Source organism: Chelonia mydas, chromosome 13, assembly GCF_015237465.2.
Source record: "Chelonia mydas isolate rCheMyd1 chromosome 13, rCheMyd1.pri.v2, whole genome shotgun sequence".
NCBI lineage: Eukaryota > Metazoa > Chordata > Testudines > Cheloniidae > Chelonia > Chelonia mydas.
In genome coordinates, this window is record NC_051253.2 from 31,388,195 (window position 1) to 31,415,803 (window position 27,609).

The following is a 27,609-nucleotide window of genomic DNA, read 5'->3' on the forward strand; positions in this document are numbered from 1 at the left end:
AGCCAAAACAATACCAAGCTAACTCATAGATTCATACATTCCTAGGCCAGAATGGACCACTGTGATCATCTAGTCTGACCTCCAGTATAACACAGGCCAGAGAGTGTCCCAAAAATAACTCGAAGCACATATCTTTTAGAAAAACATTCAATCTTGATATCAAAATTTCCAGTGATGGAGAATCCACCACAACCCTTGGTACTTGGTAAATTGTTGCAGTGGTGAATTACTCTCACTGTTAAACATTTACACCTTATTTCCAGGCTGAACTTGTCTAGCTTCAACTTCCAGCCATTGGCTTATGTCATACCTTTGTCTGTCCAGCACTTTGTATAATCAAACCACTTAGGGTATGTCTACACTACAAAATTAGGTCGATTTTATAGAAGTCTATTTTTAGAAGTCGATTTTATACAGTTGATTATGTATGTCCCCACTAAGCACATTAAGTCAGCGGAGTGTGTCTTCAATACCATGGCTAGCATTGAGTTACGGAGTGGTGCACTGTAGGTAGCTATCCCACAGTTTCTGCAGTCTCCACTGCCCATTGGAATTCTGGGTTAAGCACGCAATGCCTGATGGGGTAAAAACATTGTCGAGGGTGGTTTAGGGTACGTCGTCAGTCGCCCCTCCCTTCCTCCCTCCTTCCATGAAAGCATCGGCAGACAATCGTTTCACGGCTTTTTTCCTGGGTTACCTGTGCAGACACCATAGCACGGCAAGCATGGAGCCCGCTCAGCTCAGCACTGCTGTTGTGAGCATTGTAAACACCTCACACATTATCCTGGAGTATGTGCAGAACCGGGCTAAGAGACACCAGCATGAGGACGATTGTGATGAGGACATGGACACAGACATTCTGAAAGCATGGGCTGTGGCAATTGGGACATCATGGCGGCAGTGGGGCTGGCTGATACAGTGGAACACTGATTCTGGGCCTGGCAAACAAGTACAGACTGGTGGGATAGCATAGTGTTGCAGGTATGGGATGATACACAGTGGCTGCGAAACTTTCGCATGTAAAAGGCCACTTTTCTTGAACTTTGTGTGTTGCTTTCCCCCACCCTGAAGCGCAGGAATACCAAGATGAGAGCTGCCCTGACAGTTGAGAAGCGAGTGGCGATAGCCCTGTGGAAGCTTGCAACGCCTGACTGCTACCAGTCAGTTGGGAATCAATTTGGAGTGGGCAAGTCTACTGTGGGGACTGCTGTGATCCAAGTAGCCAATGCAATCACTGACGTTCTGTTATCAACGGTAGTGACTCTGGGAAATGTGCAGGTCATAGTGGATGGCTTTGCTGCAATGGGGTTCCCTAACTGTAGTGGGGCGATAGACGGAACGCATATCCCTATGTTGGCACCGGACCACCTTGCCAATCAGTATGTAAACCGCAAGGGGTACTTCTCAATGGTGCTGCAAGCACTGATGGATCACAAGGGATGTTTCACCGACATTAACGTGGGATGGCTGGGAAAGGTGCATGACACTCGCATCTTTAGGAACTCAGGGCTGTTTGAGCAGTTGCAAGAAGGGACTTACTTCCCAGACCAGAAAATTACCGTTGGGGATGTTGAAATGCCAATAGTTATCCTTGGGGACCCAGCCTACCCCTTAATGCCATGGCTCATGAAGCCATACACAGGCACCCTGGACAGTAGTAAGGAGCAGTTCAACTATAGGCTGAGCAAGTGCAGAATGGTGGTAGAATGTGCCTTTGGACGTTTAAAAGCTTGCTGGCGCTGTTTGCTGACCAGGTTAGACCTCAGCACAACCAACATTCCCGTTGTTATTGCTGCTTGCTGTGTGCTCCATAATATCTGTGAGAGTAAGGGGGAGACGTTTATGGCAGGGTGGGAGGTTGAGACAAATCGCCTGGCAGCCGATTTTGAGCAGCCAGACACCAGGGCAATTAGAAGAGCACAGCTAGGTGCGCTGCGCATCAGAGAGGCTTTGACAACCAGTTTCATGACTGGCCAGGCTACAGTGTGACAGCTGTGTATGTTTCTCCTTGCTGCAAACCCGCCCCCTTTGTTGATTTTAATTCCCTGTTAGCCAACTACCCTCCCCCCTTCAATCACAGCTGGCAAAGGAAATAAAGTAACTATTGTTTTGAAACCATGCATTCTTTCTATATTAATGTTAAAAAAAGTGAGATAACTGACAAGGTAGCCCGGATGGGGTGGGGTGTGGGAGGAGGGAAGAACAAGGCCACATTGCTTATTGTAGCCACACTACAAATCAAAACTGTTTGAATGACAGCCTTCTGTTGCTTGGGGCATCCTCTGGAGTGGAGTGGCTGGGTGCCTGGAGCCTCCTCCCCCGCGTTCTTGGGCGTCTGGGTGAGGAGGATATGAAACTTGGGGAGAAGGGCAGGCGATTATACAATGAATGCAGCAGGGGTCTGTGCTCCTGTTGGCTTTCCTGCAGCTCCAACAGACGCTTCATCATGTCCGTTTGCTCCCCCAGTAGCCTCAGCATCACCTCCTGCCTTTGCTGTTCGCACTCACTTAATGCTTTCCTGGCCTCTGCCACTGAATGCCTCCATGCATTAAGGTGTGCCCTATCAGTGCGGGAGGCCTGCATGAGCTTGGAAAACATGTCATCGCGAGTGCATTTTTTTCGCCTTCTAATCTGCGATAACCTGGATGGAGATGATGGGGGAGCATAGAAACATTTGCACCTGGGGGGAGATAAAAAGGGAGAGTAAAACTTAAGATGATACATTTCTGGGAACAAAAGGGAGGCTTTTTCACAGTAAATCAAGTAATTCACAGCAGACAGCACACGTGCTTTAGGTACAAGGTCACATTTTGCCTTTTTTATTGCGCACCTACCAGTATGGTGACACATCACACACAGCTGGGCAACAGAACTCGGTTTCCAGGCAGCCATGGTAAGCCTTTTGGTATGCGGGGTTGGCTTCTTCTGCCTTCATAACGTGGGAATGGTTTCAAACTGGAGCGCCATCCTTTCCCATAGCAAGCAATGCCAGTTGGGTTTCACATTTAAAAGGAGGGGCTGTCGTTTTTGGGTGGATGTGCAGCACACACCTCCCCCTACCCCACCGCGTGGCTATTCTCCGGGATGATCCCTTTTAGCCAAGTGCAAACAACCCAGCATGAGCGGGGTCCTTTTACTGTTCCCTTATTCCCCTATTTCAACCAGGTGACCATGACTGATATCACTCTCCTGAGGCTAACACAGAAAGATAAAGACTGAATGTTGCTTGAATGCGACCAAAACCCAGGACCATTCACTGCCATGCTTTGTGCTGCAGTGATTCCAGACTACTTGCTACTGGCTTGGCGTGGTAAAGTGTCCTACCGTGGAGGACGAAATAAGGCAGCCCTTCCCAGAAACCATCTGCAAAAGCTTTCAGAGTACCTCCAGGAGAGCTTCATGGAGATCACCTGGAGGATCCCCAGACATGCTAACAGACTTTTCCAGTAGCTGTACTGGCCGTGAATGCATCCCAATTCTTCAGGGCAAATCAAACATTAAACACTATTGCTTTTAAACCCTGTACTGTAGTTACAAATGTGCATTCACCAGAGGTGCCTTCTCTGCCTTCAGGGTCGGGGATCCGGCCTTGGGAGGGTATTGGCTCCAGAGTGATGAAAAGACCCTGGCTGCCGGGGAGAACAGATTCAATTGTAATAGGGCTGCACATTCTCCTCCTCCTCCCCCTCTTTCTCATCCACAAAATCCTCCTCCCTGTTGAGTGAGACTCCCCCCTTGCAGGTGTCCACGGACAGTGGTGGGGTAGTGGTAGGGTCCCCCCTCAGAATGTCATGCCGTGAATGCATCCCAATTCTTCAGGGCAAATCAAACATTAAACACTATTGCTTTTAAACCCTGTACTGTAGTTACAAATGTGCATTCACCAGAGGTGCCTTCTCCACCTTCAGGGTCGGGGATCCCGCCTTGGGAGGGTATTGGCTCCAGAGTGATGAAAAGACCCTGGCTGCCGGGGAGAACAGATTCAATTGTAATAGGGCTGCACATTCTCCTCCTCCTCCCCCTCTTCCTCATCCACAAAATCCTCCTCCCTGTTGAGTGAGACTCCCCCCTTGCAGGTGTCCACGGACAGTGGTGGGGTAGTGGTAGGGTCCCCCCCCAGAATGTCATGTTGCTGATCATAGAAGCGGCATGCATGGGGCTCTGACCTGGACCAATCATTTGCCTGCTTTGTCTTTTGGTAGGCTTGCGTGAGCTCCTTAACTTTCACGTGGCACTGCTGTGTGTCCCTGTTGTAGCCTCTCTCCACAATGCCCTGTGCAATTTTGGCATATATATTAGCATTTCTTCTTTTTGATCGGAGTTCGGCCTGCACAGATTCTTCTCCCCATACAGCAATCAGATCCAGTGTCTCCCATTTGGTCCATGCTGGAGCTCGTTTGCGATTCTGGGGGGAACTGCATGGTCACCTGTGCTGCTGAGCTCGCCACGCTGACTAAACAGGAAATGAAACTCAAAATTTCCTGGGACTTTTCCTGTGTACCTGGCTAGTGCATCGGAGTTCAAAGTGCTGACCAGAGCGGTCACATTGGAGCACTCTGGGATAGCTCCCGAGGCCAATACCATCTAATTGCGTCTGCACTACCCCAAATTCAACCTAGCAAGGTCAATTTTAGCGCTGTTCCCCTCGCCGGGGAGGAGTACAGAAGTCGATTTTAAGAGCCCTTTAGGTCGACGGAACAGGGTTGGTTGTATAGATGCATTCATTTTAAAGTCGACCTAATGCAGCTACATTTGACCTAACCCCATAGTGTAGACCAGGGCTTAGACAAGTACCTGAATATGGATATAGGCTACTGTATTTAAAGATCCTGGCCTTGTTCGCAGAGCACAGATACAGCCTCTCCCAGCAGGAGTAAATCCACTTTAGTATTTAGACAATACATTCCTGAGCTGTCTCACTTATCCCTTTGTTTTGGGTGGTAACCTATGCTTAACTTAGGGTTGCCAGGTGTTCAGTTTTTGACCTGGAGGCTCTGGTTGGCACTGCCGACTGGGACATTAAAAGTCTGGTCAACGGTGCAGTGGGGGCCCAGAGCTAAGGTAGGCTCCCTGTCTGCCCTATTTCCGCATGGCTCCCAGAAGTGGCCACCAAGTCCCTGCAGCCCCTAGACACATGGGCGGCTCCGCACGCTGCCCCCGCCCTGAGGGTCAGCTTCACAGCTCCCATTGGCTGGGAACTGCAACCAATGGGAGCTGCGGGGCAGCTCCTGTGGGCACATGGGCAGCACGCAGAGCCTCCGTGGCCACCCTTTCACGTAGGGGCTGCAGGGACCTGGTGGCCACTTCCTGGGAGCTGCGGTAAGCACTGCCGTGAACCTGCACCCCGAGCCCTCTCCCGCACCCCAACCCCCTGCCCCAGCCCATTCTTTCCTTTTCCTCAAATAAAATTATGTTTCTAAAGCTTATACTTGTGAAGATAAATTGAAAATGTGAAATGAACACAAACTGATGCAGTAATGCTTGCCTGAATCCTCAGAGAACTTTTGAGAGGTGTGAATGGCAGCATCCATCGCAGTCAAAATCTGTGGACTCTGCCAGTTGGAATTTAACATTTACATTACAGCACAGAATTCAAGATTATTGCCATGGAATTTACTGTTTTGCTGCAGCTAGGCACCCCGCATTTTCTTTTGTCACCCTGGCCTCCTAGGACTTGCAATTACCTTTTGCTCTCCAGCTTACACACTTACACACAGACACACACATTAACTGGATTCCAGTGCATGCTCCCCAGAGTGTTCTATGGCACCAGGCAGCAGAGGAGGGTCACATTCATTCTCCTTTTATGACCTTTTCATCACTCTTCTATCATCTGCCACTTGAAGCCTGATTTTCCTCTTTGGGAGACTCAAAACAAGACACATCTGTGATGGGGCAGAGATGCCCCGCACCAGCAATGAGGGAGTTTAGGAGGCGGTCAGGCTCTCCACTGGCACTGAAGGGATTGGGGAAAGTCCAAAGATCCAGTTGGCCCGCCCTGCTGCACCTCCAGCCAGTATCAGGCATAGAAAGGGAGATAAAAGAAGAGAGTCTAGCCCAGTTCAGCACTGAACAGGAAGGACAAAAATCTGCTTCTCTTGGTGGGATTGAAGCCTGGTTGCAGCCCGGGGATGGAGCACTCGTGCTGGCCGGATCAACTCTCCTGGAAGGGATGAGTAGGTCCTGGGAAGGGAATTGGCTGAAGAACAGGTTGGGAGACCAGCCCTGAATAGAAGGGTGGGGCTCCACCAAAGGTTTGTGGAATGACCCTGATTTTGTTCCTCATTACCTTAGAATCTTAAACACCCCAAAAGGGTGTTTAAACCCACTAATGCCAGACTGAAGGTTTCTTTGGCTGGTGGACCAAAGCACCACTCTCCTGTACCTTACTGGGACAGAGACATACCAGTGGAGATCCACAGCTGAGTGAGTTGTGCGCAGAAGGGCCACAAGGGGGCAGTACCCCAGAAGCCCTATTACAATATCCTAGCATGACTCTCAGTTACCGTAATACTGTAAAGGGGTTTTCACAGTAGTGGTCAAGGGATTCTGAGGTGTTCACATGGCCTTTACGGGGGGGCACGCTGAGCCATTTGAAGACCGACTTTATAAAAATAATCACTGAATTCTTCAAGGGAAAATGTACAGGCTTACAGAATCAGAAGACTATTTTGTTGATGTCAGTGCTGTAAACATCAGAGTTAGTGTCACGGTAAATTGCGAAAGCTGCCAAGACTCAGAGAACTGAGAGAATACTCATTGTGTCCTGTGCCTCAGATGTCATCAGTGTTATGTTGGGACTTGCTGCTAGCAATAAACGTCACAGCCATTCCCCTCTCCAAAGATGCAGTCAGACAACAAGTTTGTGATGTGGCAGATGTTCAGAAACAGCTGTGCAGAAGAGTTCAGGAAAGCCAGTACTTCTCAGTACAATTGGAGGACGCTACAGATATGTCTTCTTGTGCACAGCTTGTATCTGTTGTTCAATCTGAGTGGGAAGGAGCGATGCAAAAGGACTACCTCTTTCACTTTCCACTGACAGTATGTGCTAGAGGGACACAACATGTTTGACACTATCCAACAATCAGTTCTTCCAGGTGAGTTGGATAGGCACTGCTGGGTTGATATTTGCTTTGATGGTGCCTGACCAATGACAGAAAAACACAGAAGCCTTGGACTAGAATCCAAAGGGCAAGAAGAGACAAAATTCTTGAATTTCCTATACAACAATGCTAGGAGCCTGGGTAACAAGGAAGAGGAATTGGAATTGCTCATTTATGAGCATAAATTTTATCTAGTTGGTATTACTGATGGGATAACTCATATGAGTTAAATGTTAAAATAAATGGTTACAACCTAATTTAGGAAGGATCAAGCGGGGTAAGGCGTAGCAGTGTATGTCAAAAATAGAATTTCCTATTTCCAAGTCACTGGCAAGCCATAGGGAAGAATAGGAGAGAGGTTCCGGAGGCCAAATTTAGGCTGCTAGGTAAGGGATTGAAGTCCAGGACCCCCATGGTAGCATTCTCTGAAATGCTTCCAGTTCGACACACAGGGCCAGTTAGACAGGCAGAACTGCAGGGCTCAATGCATGGATGAGATGATGGTGTAGGGAGGAGGGGTTTCTGTTTATTAGGAACTAGGGGAAAGCGGGAGCCAATACAGGAAGGATGGGCTCCACCTAAACCAAATGGAACCAGATTGCTGGTACTTAAAATTAAAAAGGTCTAGAGCAGTTTTTAAACTAAAGGCTGGGGGAAAGCCGACAGGTGAAGAGGAGCACGTGGGTCGGACAGAGACATCTCTTAGGGGAGGATCTATTCATGGAGATTCTCTATGTCCTGGTAAGGAGGAGAGGATGGAAGACGATAAAATACGGGTAGAATCTGGTGAGAAACAGTCAAATGAAAAAGAGTCCCATCCAATTGGCAGACAGCTAAAAAGTGACAGCTTTTTAAGCGCTTATATACCAATGCTAGAAGTCTAAATAATAAGATGGGTGAACTTGGGTGCCTTGTATTAAATGAGGATATTGATATAATAGGCATCACAGAAACTTGGTGGAATGAGGATAATCAATGGGACACACTAATACCAGGGTACAAAATATATCGGAAGGACAGAACAGGTCGTGCTGATAGGGGAGTGGCACTATATGTGGAAGAAAGTATAGAGTCAAATGAAGTAAAAATCTTAAATGAACCAAACTATACCATAGAATCTCTATGAATAGTAATTCCATGCTCGAATAATAAGAATATAGCAGTCGGGATATACTACTGACCGCCTGACCAGGATGGTGATAGTGACTGTGAAATCCTCAGGGAGATTAGAAAGGCTATAAAAATAAAAACTCAGTAATAATGGGGGATTTCAACCATCCCTATATTGACTGGGTACATGTCACCTCAGGACGGGATGCAGAGATAAAGTTTCTTGACACCTTAAATGACTGCTAGTCCTGGAACCCACAAGAGGAGAGGCAATTCTTGATTTAGTCCTAAATGGAGCACAGGATCTGGTCCAAGAGGTGAATATAGCTGGAGTGCTTGGTAATAGTTACCATAATATAATTAAATTCAACATCCCTGTGGCAGAGAAAACACCACAGCAACCCAACACTGTAGGATTTAATTTCAGAAAGGGGGACTACACAAAAATGAGGAAGTTAGTTAAACAGAAATTAAAAGGTACGGTGCAAAAAGTGAAATCCCTGCAAGCTTCACAGAAACTTTTTAAAGACACCATAGTAGAGACTCAACTGAAACGTATACTCCAAATTAAAAAACTTAGTAAGAGAACCAGAAAAATGCCACCTTGGCTAAACAACAAAGTAAAAGAAGCAGTGGGAGGCAAAAAGGCATCCTTTAAAAAGTGGAAGTTAAATCCTAGTGAGGAAAATAAAAAGGAGCATAAACTCCTGCAAGTGAAGTGTAAAAAATATAGTTAGGAAGGTCAAAAAAGGATTTGAAGAACAGCTAGCCAAAGATTCAAAAAGTAACAGCAAAAAAACATTTTTAAATACATCAGAAGCAGGAAGCCTGCTAAACAGCCAATGGGGCCACTGGATGATCGAGATCCTAAAGGAGCACTCAAGGACAATAAGGCCATTGCAGAGAAACTAAATGAATTCTTTGCGTTGGTATTCACAGCTGAGGATGTGAGGGAGATTCCCACACCTGAGCCATTCTTTTTACATGACAAATCTGAGGAACTGTCCCAGACTGAGGTGTCATTAGAGGAGGTTTTAGAACAAATTGATAAATTAAACAGTAAGAAGTCACCAGGGCCAGATGGGATTCACCAAAGAGTTCTGAAGGAACTCAAATCTGAAATTGCAGAACTACTAACTGTGGTTTGTAACCTATCTTTTAAATCAGCTTCTGTACCAAATGACTGGAGGATAGCTAATGTGATTCCAATTTTTAAAAAGGGCTCCAGAGGTGATCCTGGCAATTACAGGCCAGTAAGCATGACTTCAGTACCAGGCAAATTGGTTGTAACTATAATATAGAACATAATTGTCAGGCACATAGAAGAACATAATTTGTTGGGGAAGAGTCAACATGGTTTTTGTAATGGGAAATCATGCCTCACCAATCTACTAGAATTTTTTGAGGGGGGGTCAACAAGCATGTGGACGGGGGGATGCAGTGAATATAGTGTATTCACTAAAGGCTCTTAAGTAAAGTAAGCTGTCATGGGATAAGAAGGAAGGTCCTCTTGTGGATCGGTAACTGGTTAAAAGATAGGAAACAAAGAGTAGGAATAAATGGTCAGTTTTCAGAATGGAGAGAGGTAAATAGTGGTGTGCCCCAGGGGTCTACACTGGGACCAGTCCTATTCAACATATTCATAAATGATCTGGAAAAGGGGGTAAACAGTGAGGTGGCGAAATTTGCAGATGATACAAAACTACTCAAGATAGCTAAGTCCAAAGCAAATTGCAAAGAGCTACAAAGGGATCTCACAAAACTGGGACTGGGCAGCAAAATGGCAGATGAAATTCAATGTTGATAAATGCAAAGTAATGCACATTGGAAAGCATAATCCCAACTATACATCTAAAATGATGGGATCTAAATTACCTGTTACCGTTTAAGAAAGAGATCTTGGAGTCATGGTGGATAGTTCTCTGAAAATATCCACTCAATGTGCAGCAGCAGTCAAAAAAGTTAACAGAATGTTGGGAATCATTAAGAAAGTGATAGATAATAAGACAGAAAATATCACATTGCCTCTATATAAATCCATAGTAAAGACACATCTTGAATGCTGCACGCAGATGTGGTTGTCCCATCTCAAAAAAGATATATTGGAATTGGAAAAGGTTCAGAAAAGGGCAACAACAATTATTAGCGGAAAGGAAAAGCTTCCATTTGATGAGAGATTAATAAGATTGGGACTTTTCAACTTGGAAAAGAAACGACTCAGGGAGGATCTATAACATCATGACTGGTGTGGAGAAAGTAAATAAGGAAATGTTATTTACTCCTCATAACACAAGAACTAGGGGTCACCAAATGAAATGAACAGGCAGCAGGTTTAAAACAAAGAATAGGAAGTATTTCTTCACACAATACAGTCAACCTGTGGAACTGTTTGTCAGAGGATGTTGTGAAGGTCAAGACTATAACAGGGTTCAAAAAAGAACTACATAAATAAATGGAGGATAGGTCCACCAATCGCTATAAGTCAGGATGGGCAGGGATGGTGTCCCTAGCCTCCGTTTGCCAGAAGCTGGGAATGGGTAACAGGGGATGAATCACTTGATGATTACCTGTTCTGTTCATTCCCTCTGGGGCACCTGGCATTGTCCTCTGTCAGAAGACAGGATACTGGGCTAGATGGACCTTTGGTCTAACCTAGTATGGTCATTCTTATGTTCTTATGTATGCTCTTAATGTCCTAATAGATGAAGCACAAGATGGGATACTAGTTGGTGTCTGATACAGACCACAAAATTACATGAGGGAACGGGATGACCAACTCCTTAAACACCTATCTATAATATGTAGGTAAAAAACATTCATGATCATGGGGGACTCAATTTGAAAGACAGATGCTGGAGGTCTCATGCTTCCAGTACTAAAGCATCCTTGGAAATTCTAAATATTATCAATGACAATTTCCTAACTCAAATGTGTTGCACTATGTTAGACCTCATCTTGACAGCTAAAGAGGAATTGATCACAGATCTAAAAATTAATGATAACTCAAGTACATGTTCATGACTTGATCACGTCTATGATGTGCAAAGAGAATAAAGTCCACACCAGTGATATATATAATTAGTGCTTTAAAAGGGCCAATTTCACAAAGCTGAAAACAATTATGGGCCAAATCAGCTGGGAGGAAGAATTTAATCAGAAAAATGTGCACGATAATTGGGAATTGTTCAAGAACACCTTACTAGATGCCCCAAAAGCCACAATCCCATAAACAAGGAAGAAGGTTGTATTAGTTAAAAAACTGACCTGGTTTAGTGGGGAAGTGAAGGCAGAGATAATAATAAATAACAAATGGGAAAAAGGGGACGTTAATAGTAATGAATATAAATTGGAAGTTAGGAATTGTAGAAAATAGATAAGGTAAACAAAGGGACAGAAGATGAACTGTGGGTTTTAATTATGGATCTGAAAAGATACATCAAGACTTTTTGTTTGGATGTGACTCCCAGATGCGCCTTATCATTTCTTTATTGTTTGAAATGCACATGCTATATGGTGTGATGCAGTGATGGTGATAAACTTTCTTAACGAATTCAAAGCCTTTATTTGTTAACATCACTGTATTTGAAAAGGACAATATTAGAGAACTCACAGGCAGGTCAGGTGCCACAGAAAGACCAAAACAGTAGTAAAATAAAGTGCATAAGTGAAAAGCAGTGAAACCATTCCAAAAAAATTGAAGCTCCCCTCCTTCTTTGTGTCCCCTGCCCCCCGTTCTTCTTTCCCTTCTAGTGCTTTTTGCATGCATTTGGTGCTGCTGCATGGGCGATGGAGGCCCGCATGGGATACATTTGCCCAGTTCAACTAGATTAAGTCCTGGTTGCCTAAGCCATCCAACCACAGAACTTGCCAATGGGTTCCTGGTCTACAGGACATGGCACCATGCAAGGGACTCAGGAGATGGTGTTGGCACAGGACATGCAGGCGGAGCAGGAGCCTGCTCTCTCACAGCCATTGGCACAAGCAGCCTCTCCACCACGTCTTTCTGCTGCACTGTCTCTTCCTCCCTCAAGCGACGTTCCTGCTCGAGAAACTGAGCTGCAAATCACTCCATGTGCCCTGCACCTTCTCTTTGCCTTTCAACTTGCTGTGAATCCTTCTCCCTTCAGTACTGAAGCTGCTGATTGGCCCTGTCCAGACTGTTCACCATACAGTTATGGCAGACACACTTCCTCTTTGACTGCATGGGGTATGTCTAGGCTGCAAATAAAAATCCGCAGCTGGCCGATGCCATCTGACTTGGGCTCACAGGGCTCGGGCTGCGGTGCTGTTTAATTATAGACATTCAGGCTCAGGCTGTAGCCTGAGCTCTGGGTCCCTCCCACCTTGCTGTGTCCTAGAGCCTGGGCCACAGTCCAAGCCCAGAAATTTACACTGCAATTAAACAGCCCCGCAGCCCAAGCCCTGCAAGCCTGAGTCAGATGGCATGGGCCAGCCACTGGTGTCTAATTGCAGTGTAGACAGACCCATTGTGACAGTGCAACACCTGCTGAACTGTGGCTGGCCTGCAGAGGTGGAAGGGCCTGAAACCAGAAATGAAACAGTACATTATTGTCTCAGTATTTCAGAAAAGGTTTAGTATATCATCAGCCTTTGGGATCTCAAGGGCCTTTGGAATCTCAAGGCCAAAGCATGTAAAATTCTGCTTCAGCATATTCTGAGAACAACAGTTCAATTCCCAGATGTTCCGTGGGCACAACTGAGAGTTAGGCAGAGTGTGAAGCGTTCACACATAATGGTAAGTTGGAATTTAGAAATGAGATACCTTTAAAAATTGCAGAGCATTTCAGCCTTGTGTGGGGGAGAGAAGAGGATGGTACACTTGCCGTGGTTTACTACTTATGGTTCACAACCCTTTCAGGCATTCAACATTTTGAAGGACATAATTCTGGAGATTCCTGAGTTGCAAAGAAATACTGTATTCTAAGCTACCAGGGGCAAGCCAGCCATGTATGCTAAGGAGGTTTTCAAGTTTATGGTGACCAAGCAACACATCTATCAGTGAAGTGAGGTGATGGCCTACAGAGGCAGGCCCGGAAAGTATGCCCCCCACCCCCAGCCCTGCCTGAAATGTGACTACCCATCCTAGTTCCTACTATGGGAGAAGTTTGCAGCTATCAGCACCCAGGATTGGATCAAAATTAATGGGGGAATCAACAGGATGCTGCGCTAGCTTCCATGTGGATTACTGTCTTCCTGTAAGCTACTGAAAGTTTTCTGCATTCTTGCAGTTACCCCAGTACAGCTACGGCCTACAATACAGCCTGCTTGCACTACATCTATCTATGGACTACAAGCAATTACCCCAGACAAAACAGATTCTTGATACTGCACACATGAACTAGACACATACCACAGGGGCTCATAATAAGGACTGCATCACCAAAATTACTCCCCCCCCACCTCCAAAGCATACTTCGGTAATAAAGAACTGAATAGCATCCCCCCTCTTCCTGGCACATTTCTGGACTGCACACAACCCCTGGTGTATTTCAGACAGTTAATTTGTTACCGGGCATGCCATTCCCCTTCGGCCCGAGTACAGTTTACAGGCGGCTCGTTATGGTGTGGCCTGGCCAATCTGTACAGTGTGGCACACTAAAAGGGAAGACAATGAAAGGCTCCTACTTTTAACACCCCAGCATATTTTTGTAACTGTGTGTGAGTATCAAGTAAAAATGTTTTTATAACTGCTTGTTTAACTGTTATTTGCCCTTCCTGAAATCCATTTTGAATTCCACATTGTTGGGGAGATGCCAAAACGCTGGCTTGCATTCCACTGTAAGCAGATACACATTGCTACCCAAACTTGTAATTGCATTGGGTCATAAACCGGAAATCCCCCCCGTTCGTATATTAATAACAACAAACATGGAGCCAGAAACTTGCCAGCCTCCAGGGCTACTTCTGTCTCATCTGTTTCTGCCTCCAGTTCCATGGCGGGGTACTCCTTCATCACATCGTCAAACAGCTCCTCTTGAGTATGGACACAGGGTATGCTGTAGCTGCTTTAGCAGTGAAGCCTCCTGGGGACTGGCGAGAGCACAAAAGTCTCTTCACTAGCTTGATCTGGCAGCTGTTGGCTCCCTGCAGTGCTATTTTAGACATGGGTCAGAAGGTCACCATTCTGGCTGATCAGGCTATCATGAACCACTGGGGGCTCGGTGCTCAGTGCGGTTCACAGCACCTGGCCAAAGTCCATGTAAAAGAGGGAGGATGACGGGGAGCTCCCAAAGGCTACTCTTGAACTAGAAAGGCCAAGAAACACTGGTCCATGGGATTAAGGGGTAGCGTATCCCAGCAAACATGTCATCGAAATTGGTATATCTCCCGCCAAAAGTTTCAGTTTTGACAAATCGGCGTTTTCCAATGGAAAAAAACATTTAGTTGAAAAATTCCTGAGCTGCTCTTAACTTTGTGACCTCTAATGCTTCAGCCCAGATTCACCAGCCAAACTCCCTTCTCCTCTTTCCGCCACCAGCCACATTTGAAACATAATTTACTATGAGAACATCAAAACTTAAGGCCTAAAATAAATGTGCACAGAAAGGAGAAATGTGCATGTGGTACTTCAAACAAATTTTTTTAATATGGTGAACCAATAAATTTTAGGAACCACTGGTGTAGATATCCCTGGAATTACTATACATAATAGTAAATTGATTTTTATATTGCCACACACTGTACGTGCTGTGCAGTAGAATCCCTTTGCAGTAGCTGGTGGTGTTGCTACTGGCTGCACAATATCCAAGGTTGATTCTTGTATTGAGAATGTCTAGAGTTTCAGCTACGGGTTACAGAGTTACTAACCTAATGGCTAGGAAGTTAATTGGCACATGTGTTTTCTCTGTAGGGAATGATCTCTTTCTGGTTGCCGTCCATGAGCTGGGTCATGCCCTGGGCCTGGAACATTCCAATGACCCCAGTGCTATTATGGCTCCTTTCTACCAGTACATGGAAACACACAACTTTAAACTCCCACAGGATGATCTCCAAGGAATTCAGAAAATCTATGGTGAGCATTATCCATATGTTTATTTATACTGGGCCCAAGTGTGCTGCTGAGTATATTATTGTTCCTCCCGCGCAGAGTTTGCAGTCTATGAGCCAGATTCTCTCCTGTGGCAGGGAGGGTGAGGGGCCATCAGGAAGCTGGTTACAGCTCCCTGGTTCTTATCCTGGCTCCAGCCCCAGGGAACTGCTCTAATATTCACCAGCTGACAGCTGTCACGAAGGAGCTGCTCACCAGCTGGGATAGCCAAAGCATTGTGATCTGGCCACTCCTTCCTACCTCTATATTCCCCCTACACCAAGGGCTGGGCAAGTGAAATGTAGGAGCCAACTACACCAGCTGTATGCCTGCTGGGAACACCCACCATACTGGGGTTATGCTCCCTTCTTGTCACTCAGGTGGTTCAAAAGAGTGGAGCAAGCCAGAGAACCTGGCCATAAGATTAGACACAAGGACAAAAAGCTATATGAGGGGTGCAGGTGGGAGTAGGGAAAGGGTTAGCTTGCAAGAATTTGTGGTTTCTGGATCTGCTTGTGGAATTTGGGCTCATTTCTTTAACATTTTAAAGAACTAAAGTTCTTCGAGTGATTGCTCCTGTGAATTCCAATTAGGTGTGCGTGCACTGCGTGCAAGGTAGCCGGAAGATTTTTCCCCTTGCAGTATCCACAGGGTCGGCCTGGGCACCCCTTGGGGTTGCGCCTTCATGATGCTCGATATAGGGCCCTGCTGACCCGCCATCCTCTCAGTTCCTTCTTCCTGCCAGTGACGGCTGGCTGGCCTAGGCAAGCGCTTTATTGGCAGTGTCCACCTTTCGGTGTATATAGTTCTACTTAGTTGGGAGTATTTTAGTAGTTGTAGTATTAGTAGTTAGTTCATAAGTTTCCTTTGGGAGAAGGTTCTCCCCACTGCCCCCACTGCTGCCCCCCGGCACCGGGCATGCCTTGGTCCCTGGGGTTTGAACTCTGTGAGGACTGTGGCAAATCTATGCCCAGGAGCGATCCGCACACTTCCTGTTTGAAGTGTCTCGGGGAGAGCTACCAAAAGGAGAAGTGCAGGATCTGTGAAGGGTTTCTCCCTAGGACCTTAAAATACCGGGAGCAAAGGCTCAAGATCCTCCTCATGGAGGCTGCACTCCGGCCTCAATCCGCCCTGGGGTTGGCAGAGCCCATGCCCAACACCTCCTCATCCGTGCGGAGTGGGCTGGCACTGACGCTGCATGAGCCAGTGTGGAGGAAGGACTCCAAGGAGACTCAGCACCGCCACGGCTCCACCCATAGGCAGCCTTCTGTGAGTCTCAGCCCCGCCACGGCTCCACCCATAGGCAGTCTTAGTCCCTGGTGCCCCAAAAGAAGAGGAGGCCAGAAAGGGGTCACTCTCCCCCATCCAAGCCCAAGGAGCATGCAGGAGGGAGACCCAAACCAGGCCACCTCAGCCCCACCGCCTCCCAGGGTCTCGTAGACTCCTGCCGCGCCAGGGGTCCAGTCGAGTCCAGGTCCTCACCGCTCTCCGGACCAGCATGGCAGAGAGCTTCAGCTCCCCTCTATGCCGGAGGTGTTTGAGGTGGCTCAGAACCTTATACACCTCATGGCGCAGTCCTCCCCATAGAGAAGGGACAAGTCGCCGTCGACTGCCTGACCCCCGGTTCTGTCAAGGGGCAAGCTGGCGATGATGGTGTGCCAATCTCCATATCCGGCACTCCCCTCCCCATCATGGGCCACCTACATGAGGGAGCCACACCGGTCCCTGTCCCCAGCACCGCTCTCTGGCACCGCGGAACACTGCTCCTCCGTGGTCCTCCTTCTCGGAGACCTCGGAAGCGGAATCCTACCACTCTGATAGGAGCAGGAGCAGAAGGTCCAGGTCCTGGCGTGACTGCCAGCCCTATCCAGCACTGTGGACTGCCCAGTGGCAACCCCTGGCACAGAGGCCCTTCTGGATGCCCTGGGCTTACCATCAGAGCCAGGGACAGAGCCAGGGATCAAGATTCACATCGGTGTTGGTGGTGTTGGCATCCTTTGTCCCTCCACGGGTGGCGTTGGCACCAGCACCATCAGCGGCACCGACGCTCCTGCCTTTGCCTGGAGCTCCAGCACCGGCATCGACACCAGCACCGTTGACAGCTGCAGCGGCAGCAACCTCGGCACTGGTGACCTCAGCACCAGGCAGCGACATGGCAACACTGGGTGCCACATGACCCCCTCGGCGCCGAGGGGAGTGAGCAAGGCCCATTACCAGGGCTGTCGTCCTTGTCCTCCCCCGATAAGGCCGTGTTGGGGACATCGATGGCCTGGGCCTTGGAGGACAGCAGGGTCTTACAGGAGCTGCGGTGGCGGGTGGCCCAGAACCTGGGGATCCAGGCAGAGGAGGCGGTAGAGAACGCCAACCCCATGGTGGACATCCTCGCCACCTGTGGGCCAGCCTGCATTGCCCTGCCACTGATTAAGACCATCACTGAGACCACAAAGATCTTCTGGCAGACCCCGGCCTCTTTGCCCCCTATGGCCAAGAGGAATGAAAGGTGGTACTTCAAGTGGGTATGAACACCTATATACCCACCCATCCACTGATTCCCTGGCTGTTGACGCAGCCAATCAGCATGAGCGCTAGGGCTACCAGGGACCCTCCCCTAAAAATCAGGAGGCTAAAAAACTAGACCTATTTGGGAGGAAAGTCTGTTCGATGGGGAGGTTGCAACTCTGCATATCTAACCAGCAGGCCATCGTGAGCAGATACTTGTATAACACCTGCGGCACGATGGCCAAATTTGCGGAGTTGCTGCCGCAGGACTCCTCTGCAGAATTCTCTGCGCTGGTGGAGGAAGGGAAGCTGATAGCATGGGCCTCCCTACATGCGGCGTTGGACGGGGCAGATGCGGCCACCCATGCAATGGCTACAGGAGTGGCAATGAGGAGGAGTTCCTGGTTGCAGGTCTCTGGTCTCCCCATGAGGTCCAGCAGAGTATTCAGGACCTCCCCTTCGAGGGTTTGGCTCTCTTTTCAGAGAAAACTGATAAAAGACTCCAAAGTTTAAAGGACTCAAGGGCCACCCTCAAATCCTTGGGCCTTCATACCCCCGTGACTCAGCAGAAGTATTTCCAGCCACAGCCTCCCGTGCGGTTCTACCAACTGCAAAACCGGCAGGACGGTCCTCGGAGGAGGAACAGGAGTGGCAGGAAAAGACCACACCTGTCCTCATGCCAGGGCTCTGGCTAATCCAAGCTGTCTTTGGCCCAGAAGCAGGCCTTTTGAAGGTGCACTCGAGTACGACGCACCAGTGCCATGACTGGATCCATCCCTCCTTACCTATTTGTCCAGACTATCCCCTTTCTACCATGCATGGGCCCATATCACATCAGACCGTTGGGTGCTCCACATGGCATAGAAGGGATATTCTCTCCTATTTTCTGCCCTCCCGCACTTCCATCCTCCTTCCCCATCCCTCTTCAAGTACCCTTCTCATGAGCAACTCCTCATACAGGAAGTGCATTCACTCCGATTGCTGGGGGCAGTGGAAGAGGTTCCTCAGGAGCTGAAGGGCAAGGGCTTCTATTCCCAGTATTTCCTAATACCAAAAGCCAAAGGCAGTCTCAGGCCCATCCTAGACCCGCGAAATCTCAACAGGTTCATGAAGAAACTGAAGTTTCGCATGGTCTCTTTGGCCTCCATCATCCCTTTCTTGGATCCAGGGGACTGGTACACCACCCTCGACTTGAAGGACGTGTACTTTCACATAGCAATAACTCCGTCCCACAGAAAATACCTCAGGTTTGTGGTGAGCAACAACCACTACCAGTTCACAGTTCTCCCGTTCGGCCTGTCAGTGGTGCCTTGAGTGTTTACCAAGTGCGTTCTGCGCAGGTATAGGTGTTCCTGTACCTCAACAAATGGCTGACCAAGGGCTGCTCCAGGGCTGAAGTGGAGGCAAAAGTTGACTTCATAAGAACGATGTTCGGCAAACTGGGCCTTCTCCTGAACATAGGGAAATCTACACTGTCCCCGGTTCAGTGGATAGAGTTTACAGGTGCGATACTGGACTCTACACAGGCCAGGGCATACCTCCAGAATCGAGGTTCCGGACCTTGGGCAATATCATTCGAAGTCTTAGGCAGTTCTCCACCACCACAGCAAGGAATTGGCTGAAACTCCTGGGACACATGGCCACTTGTACCCATGTGGTGCAACACATCAGGCTCAGACTCTGGCTGCTCCAATCGTGGCTAGCCTCGGTGTATCGGCCGGTTCGGGACAGTTTGGACAGGGTCATGACTCTGCCCTGCCCAGTCCTCAACTCCCTCCTGTGGTGGCTTGACACACAGGTGGTGTGTGCAGGGGTCCCCGTCATCAGTCCTCAGCCATCCCTCTTTCTGGTGACAGACATGACAGCCTTGGATTGGGGCATACATCTGGGAGACCTCAGGACACAAGGCCTCTGGTCTCAGGCGAAGCTCAGTCTCCACATAAATGTCAGAGAGCTGAGAGTGGTGCACCAAGCATGTCAGACTTTCTGAGCCCACTTGGCAGGAAGAAGTGTAACAGTTACGACAGACAATACCATGGCAACGTTTTATATCAACAAACAGGGGGGTGCACGCTCCTCTACCCTGTGCCAGGAAGCCCTCATGCTGTGGGACTTTTGTCTAACTCATTACATATCCATGCAAGCATTGTACCTCCCTGGAGTACAGAACGAGTTGGCGGACTACCTCAGCAGGTCGTTCCACAGCCACGAGTGCTCCCTGCGCCTGGACATCGCAAACTCCATCTTCCAATGATGGGGTTTTCCCCAGATAGACCTGTTTGCCATGTGACACAACAGGAAGTGCCAGCAGTTTTGCTCCTTTCTGAATCACAGCCCAGGCTCTATGTCGGTCACGTTCCACCTCCCGTGGGGGGACCACCTCCTATACGTGTTCCCTCCCATCCCTCTCGTTCACAAGGTGCTTTTCAAAGTACAGAGGGAAGAAGCTTCAGTGATATTAGTAGCTCCAGTCTGGTCCTGCCAGCACTGGTACACATCTCTCCTCGAAATGTCCGTGGAAGCCCTGGTCAAATTGCCACTCTTCCTGGACTTGTTATTTCAGGATCACTGCCATCTCCAGCACCTGAACCTCGAGTCATGGCACCTCACGGAATGGAAGCTCCATGGTTGAACCTGATGGAGCTCTCCTGTTCGGACCCGGTCAAACAAGTCCTTAGGAAACCCTCCATCAGGGCTACCTACCTGGCCAAATAGAAGAGGTTTTCGATCTGGTTGGCGCAACACCATCCGTCTCCGACGCTTGTGTCCATATCCCTTATACTGGACTACCTTCTCGATCTTAAGCAGCAGGGGCTGTCCATGTCATCAATAAAGGTTCACTTGGCTGCCATCTCTGTCTTCCATCCAGGCGCAGGGGGACGGTCGGTCTTTGCCAGCCCTATGGTCAGCCATTTCCTGAAAGGTCTCAACAGGCTATATCTGCATGTCTGACAGCCAGTCCCGGCTTGGGACCAGAATCTGATCCTTTCCAGACTGATGGGGCCACCCTTTGAACCACTGGCGACATGCTTTCTGCTCTACCTCTCGTACAAGGTGGTGTTTGTGGTAGCTATAACCTCAGCCAGGAGGATGTCTGAGCTCAAGGCCCTAACATCAGAGCCTCCCTACACGGTGTTCTACAAGGACAAGGTTCAGCTCAGGCCGCAGCCAGCTTTCCTCCCTAAGGAACCAGGACATCTTTCTCCCAGTTTTCTACCCTAAGCCGCACACAAGCAGCAGGGAACAAAGGCTTCACTCGCTGGATGTTCGCTGGGCATTAGCCTTTACATCGAACAAACCAAACCATTCTAGAAGTCCATTCAGCCATTCATCGTGGTAGCGGACAGAATGAAAGGGGTCTCAGTCTCCTCCCAAAGGATTTCATAATGGATCATGTCCTGCATCCGGGAATGCTACAACCTGGCGGAGGTGCCTGCCCCTCCGCTCACAGCACACACCAGCAGGACACAAGCTTCGTCAGTGGCATTCCTGACACACATGCCAACCCAGGAAATACGCAGAGCGGCGACATGGTCCTCCATTCATACATTCACATCGCATTATGCCATTATCCAGCAGGCCAGAGACGATGCAGCCTTTGGTAGAGCGGTACTTCAGTCAGCGCACATTTACGCTCCGACCTCGCCTCCAAAATTTAGGCTTGGGAATCACCTAATTGGAACTGACATGAGCAATCACTTGAAGAAGAAAAAACGGTTACTCACCTTCTCGTAACTGTTGTTTTTTGAGCTGTGTTGCTCACATCCATTCCATTACCCACCCTCCTTCCCCTTTGTCGAAGTGGCCGGCAAGAAGGAACTGAAGGGGTAGCGGGTCGGCAGGGCTCTATATCAAGTGCCATGAAGGCGCGACCTCAAGGGGCGCCCAGGCCAACCCTACCGATACTGCAAGGGGAAAAATCTTCCAGCTGCTGTGCACATGATGCACGCACACCTAATTGGAGTGGACATGAACAACACATCTTTAAGAACAACAGTTACGAGAAGGTGAGTAACCTTTTTTTATAGGAAATGATTCTGTATCTTCAGTGGGGAAAGGAGACTTGAGCACTTGGGGGCTGGCACAAAAGAGGGGTCTGGGTGAGGAGAAGATGTTGTTGGAGAAAACTGCAGGGTGGGAAGATAATATGACCCCAGGGCCAGGGAGGGTGGGGAAGTGTGGTCAGAGGATGGGGACTGAGCAGGGAAATAAACAGAGGTGAATGTCTGATGGACAAGTGAGAAGTGAAACAGTGAACACTTGGGCAGAGGTTCAAAGAGTGGCTGCATGAGGTGGGACAATACCAGGGTAAGGTCCCAACGGGTATGGGAGATTTAACTGGGGAATAGACATTCGCTCATCCTTTAAGGAATTTCTTTACTAGTTTGTGATTGGACCAAGATTTACCGTTAATCCACTGATGAAATGCTGGCATTGGTGATAAATGAACCCTTACAAACAGTAATAATGGACCATAACATTCAAGGAATAATTGATACTTTAGAACTTCTGGAACCTGAGCATTCAAGGGAACCACATTGGTACTTTCTGATCATAATTAAAACGCTTTTGCATTGTCTAAAGTAGCATTTACAGGTGAAATCTTTTCCAGGATTCAGTATAATGTTTTGCACATCAGCAGAACACAAATGTTCAACAGATCTCAAGATGCAATCACCCACGTTGTCGAATTTAGTGAGCTCATGTCGGAATGAAGTACTCATCCCTCTTGCTGAGTCAGTAGGTCTGGGTCCAAAGGCAGATGTTGAAATATTCCCTCCCAGACAGAAGCAGCAAATCCAGGAATCAAAGATGTCTGTCCCAAACTGGGGCTATTGGAACCACAAAACTAGGTGACTGGGCAACAAAATGGCAGATGAAATTCAATGTTGACAAATGCAAAATAATGCAGATTGGAAAACATAATCCCAACTATATGTACAAAATGACAGGGTCTAAATTAGCTATTGGCACGCCGTCATTGTGGATAGTTCTGTGAAAACATTGGCTCAGTGTCAAAAAAGCTAACAGAATGTCAGGAACCAGTAGGAAATTGATAGGTAATAAATATTTATCAACCTGTGGAACTTATTGCCAGGAGATGTTGTGAAGGCCAAAACTATAACTGGGTTCAAACAAGAATTAGATAAGTTCACGGAGGATAGATCCATCAATGGCTAAGATGATCAGGGAGGCTCTGGGTATCCTGAGCCTCTAACTGCCAGAAGCTGGGAGTAGATGACAGGGGATGGATCACTCGATAATTACCCTGTTCTATTCATTTCCTCTGAAGCATCTGGCATTGACCACAGTCAGAAGACAGGATACTGTGCTAGATGGACCATTGGTCTGACCCAGTATGGCTGTCCTTATGTTCTTATATTCACTCTGACTCAATCCTGGTTGATCTTTTTGATTACTCTTTGGACTGGTGGAATGGAGGGAAAAGTGTCACACAGAACCTGGCAGTGTGCCAGGATCCATCTAGTGCTGATGATGAAGCCAGTGGAGACTTTTGAGTTTGAGAACAGTGATTAGACTTGGCAAGTTTGTTTTCTCAATTACCTTGGTGTCAGGAACATTGGTTTCTCATTTGGTATTTAGATTACAGTGAAGATGGGGGTGCAGCAGGTGTGTAGCCTTCTCTCATGCCTGCTGTAGGTGGTCCAGGTCTCACCACCATGGAGGAGTGTCTGGTAGACCCTTGTCTTGGTGTTCAGTGTTAGTTTCCTGATATCCCACATGCTCTTGGTCAGCTGGCTGAATGTGGTAGTTGCCTTTCCAGTGTAAGAATTAAGCTCGTCATTGAGAGGTAAGTTGATCCTAATAGCAGAACTTGCGTGTAACTTCTAGCACAGTGTTAACTATTGAACTCTCTGCTGCGATCAACACACCTTGTGCCACAATCATTGTCTTCTTTACACTTATGTTTAGTTCAAATTCATCACATGCTAGAGCAGAGCTATTGCAAAGTTGCTGAAGCCCCTCATCACTGTGTGCGACACGCACTGTCATTAGTGAAAAGAAGTTCTCTTAGCAGCAGACTTGGCTTTTTGCTTAGTTTAGGTGAGTTATCACAGCCAAAAAAAAGCATTATCAGAAAAGGTATCAGTGGCTCACCTTTTTTTCCGATCTCCTTTAAAACAAAAAAGCAGCATGAGATATGAAATTGACATCTGTGTTTTCCAGTCTGTTGTTCAGATCAATGTTCATTAAAAGTTTCTGCTGGTTCTGTTTGACTCCTTCCTAAACCAAAGTAAGTTACTGCCTTGAACAACAACAATAGTGAAGATGATACAATGTTATAGTCATAAGAGTTAAGACAATGCAAAATCAGAGGGTTTTCTCCATAGGAGATAAGACGAGGCAGTGTTTGAGGTAGAGGCCTTCACATAGCACAGTGTAATGAGAGTTCTAGGACAATGTTGGGGTACAAAACTGGGTTAGTGCTGTGTTCCCAGGCTCACTGTATGTCGCTATAACAGCGAACTCTGCAGTGTTCATTCCCAGTGGGCAGTAGTGTCACCAGAGTTCAGGCTGCACCACAGATTTGCTTAAGGAATGATGTTAAGTGTTCCCGACACTGTCTGTTTGGAACCTTAAGGTTAATTTAAAATACTCCTTGTACTTTTTAATGTGCTTGAATATTTAAGTCCAGTTTGAAAAAAGAACAATCTGAGCTAATTTCTAACTGTTTCCAAAATCGCAGCACAAATGTGTGTGAATGGAAGCAGCTGGGGGGTGGGAGGGGAAAGGACACCCTCTAGCCTCACCACCACCGACAGTCCTCCTCCTCCTCCTCCCAGCAACCCCACCACAGCCTGCCACTCCCCACACCACACTGCTGGTGTGCAATGCACTAACTTGGCGCGCTGCCTTCAAGACGTGGGGAACTGGAATGCCTCTTTACCCCAACGTTAGCCCTGCAAGCCAAGGAGACTGTTGAGCCTCCTGCACACGCTGGGCAAGGAAATCCCATCAGGAGCAGGGACCACACAGTGCACCAAGCTATCTTTGGACCCGCAGGTCAGTGGTAGTCATTTTGGGGGAAACAAAATAGCCCCCCCCACCCCGCAATCCAGCTTACACTCAGTGAGGTAACTGACCCTGTATAAAAATAAGAAGGAAACTAACAACAGCAAACCCTGCATTTAGTGACAGTTGATGTGCCCCACCGAAAATTTTGAAAGCAGGACAATATCAAGCTAAGGGGAAAGAACCCAGCATTCCTTGTCACCTTCACATGCTTATAATACTGTCCGCAACAGAATGCAGCATTTATTAGTATCTCCAACAGGTACTGGAAAGGTATGCACAAAACAACTTCATCCAACTCATGCTCTCACACACAACCTAAGCTGTAACCTCTGCCATGTTCAGGGAGGATAATGCTACGTGTGTGGACCAAGTGTCAGTAAGATGGGCCGGTCTGGTGATACAAGAGAGCAGGAGGTCACTGTTAAGGTTTTGTGTGAGAGCAGGATGTTGGAGTGTGTATACTTGTTGGGATCCACTGGAGATGGCAGTGAATGTCTTAGGGAGTACTGGGCTTGGATACTGACCAGGTTGTTAGACCATTTGACTCTGTTATACCAAGGGACACTGAGTATTTCCCCTTAATTACTTTGGAGATGTTCTCTGGCCTGTGCTATACAAGAGGCCAAACTAGATGATCCCAGTGGTCCCTTCTGGCCTTGAAAGCTGTGAACCTATGAACTTTTATTGTCATGCTTTTAACAGCCCTCCAATTTAAACATGACAGGGCTAGTGGCAGGGTACGGTCTGTGTGGAGCCCTTGCCTCTGGAACTCCCCCTTTGGTCTGACGCAGCCTGAGCATGGCTTAGCTGTTCTCCCAGACCTTCAAAAGCAGACTAGGTTGAGCAAGGTGGAAATGGATTAAAGCTGATGAGGAAAATTGTTAGTCCTGACTGAAGAGTGGATGAAGAGGGGTTTGTTACTGAGGGGGCCCTGGGGGCTCCATGAATCCCTCACAGAATTCAGCCCTTAACGCAGAATTCTGCTACAGATACAACATTTTAATTTAAAGTAACATATCTAGCTCTTATGGTTGCAAAGAAAACTTTCCAGACCAAGTATAACTGAAGCAATGTAGTCTTCCTGAGTCTGCAGAATACCTGAGCTGACTAAGTTCTTGGTCTGTTGGAGTCAGTGAGGCTTATTTTCGTAGGAGACATCAGTGCCCACTCAGATGATGAATTTTCTAGGTTAACTGACTAAAGCCATCATGACCAGATATCAGTGGGACTATTCTAAGTGGTCTATTGTTCAGCACATTCTAGATCTCATTGTTATTCTGGGATTGAATATGGAGGCGGTAATGGTTGGACATGAGTGAGTTCTGGTGGGGTTGGGATTGGAGGACAGAGCTGGCTTGGAGATCTCAAGGCTGCTGTGTTCCCTGGCCAGCAAAGAGTGACTAGGGTGCACAGTTTGATTCTCACAATTAACTGGGTGAATGAAGCTTTAGGCTGCGATTCGCCTGCCCTGGGCAGGGGAGTTCGCTTCCTTGGAGTGATCCTCTTGTCTTGCTTTAACAGATTGAGGGAGGAGACATTTTGTTATAATCTGTTGTGTTTAATTTGTGAGTGAATTCAGTGCCCCTTAAACTAGGGGGGATGATCAAAACTATGCCGCCTCGTATTCTGTACAAGCTGCATCCCAGAAGGCTTGTCAGGGTTAAATCCAAAACCATGGATGACACATGGTCTATGAGAAACAAGTTTTTGGGCTCTCGTTCCTCAGGATCATTTGCAGCTCCATCACTAACTGCCACCACCGCTGGCACTAACTGCCCCCGCTTTGTCAATTGGATTATTTAGCTGCACATCCTAAACTCTTCATACGAAACCTAAAACAGTGTCACATATATGGCAGGGCTAATCTGCATAGTTCTTGATAGACAAAAGACCATGTCCTTTCTCCAAAGAGCATGTGGCCTCAGCTGGGACCAAACTTGTTGAGAGATGGGGATAAGCACTAGGGGGCTGGAGGGAGGGGCTACAGCAATTGGACCGTACCACTGTTCAGATCAGAGATGCACGTCTCCAGGATTTTGTAATTTCTGATCATACTGATGCTAAGTGGCAAGACTAGGCCTTGAACAGGTCAAGGATGGGGCTTCCAGGGGAGTGTGGGCAGTAGATTCTGCTAGGAAGCCAGGGAATTAATGGATCCTGGAGACTGAACTCTCCTGTCCTCCCTATGTGAGGTCCCTTCAGGCCAGCACTGAGGCCTGTTGTTGGGCTGGAATGTAGTGGAAGCTTCCCCAGCCTGTGCGCTGTGTGTTGTGTGGCTGAAGAGAGCACTTCAGTCTGTCGGGGTAATTGCAGTGTGGTGTATGTTAAATGTATGCCCCAAATTAAAAAACATAGTCAGAGGACCAAAAAAGTGGCTAAAAACAAAATTAAAGAAGTGGTTAGAGCAAAAAAGGTATCATTTAAAAATCTGGAAGGCAAATCCTACTATGGAAAATAGAAAGGAGCATAAACTCTGGCCAGTCAAGTGTAAAAGTATAATGAGGCCGGCCAAAAAGGAATTTGAAGAGCAACTAGCCAAAGACCCAAAAACTAACAGCAAAATTTTTTTTTAAGTACATCAGAAGCGTGCTAAACAATCAATGGGACCACTGGAGAGGAGAGGTGCTAACGGTGCACTCAAAGAAGACAAGGCCATTGCAGAGAAACTAAATGAATTATTTGCATCAGTCTTCACTGCAGAGGATGTGAGGGAGATTCCCACACCTGAGCCCTTCTTTTGAGGTAACAAATCTGAGGAACTGTCCATAGAGGAAGTTTTGGAACAAATAGTAATAAGTCACCAAGACCAGA

At 47.6% G+C, this 27,609-nt stretch overlaps 1 protein-coding gene across 5 annotated transcripts in view; it reads left to right on the forward strand.

The window, feature by feature from the left end:
* The window catches only part of MMP24 (matrix metallopeptidase 24), a 161,271-nt gene that overhangs the window by 90,917 nt on the left and 42,745 nt on the right, over positions 1-27,609 (forward strand). For all 5 annotated transcript variants that reach the window (XM_037915274.2, XM_037915273.2, XM_043527290.1 and 2 more), the window contains exon 5: positions 15,085-15,246. In XM_037915274.2, the coding sequence (XP_037771202.1) occupies positions 15,085-15,246 (162 nt within the window). The remainder of the gene's footprint in view (positions 1-15,084; positions 15,247-27,609) is intronic.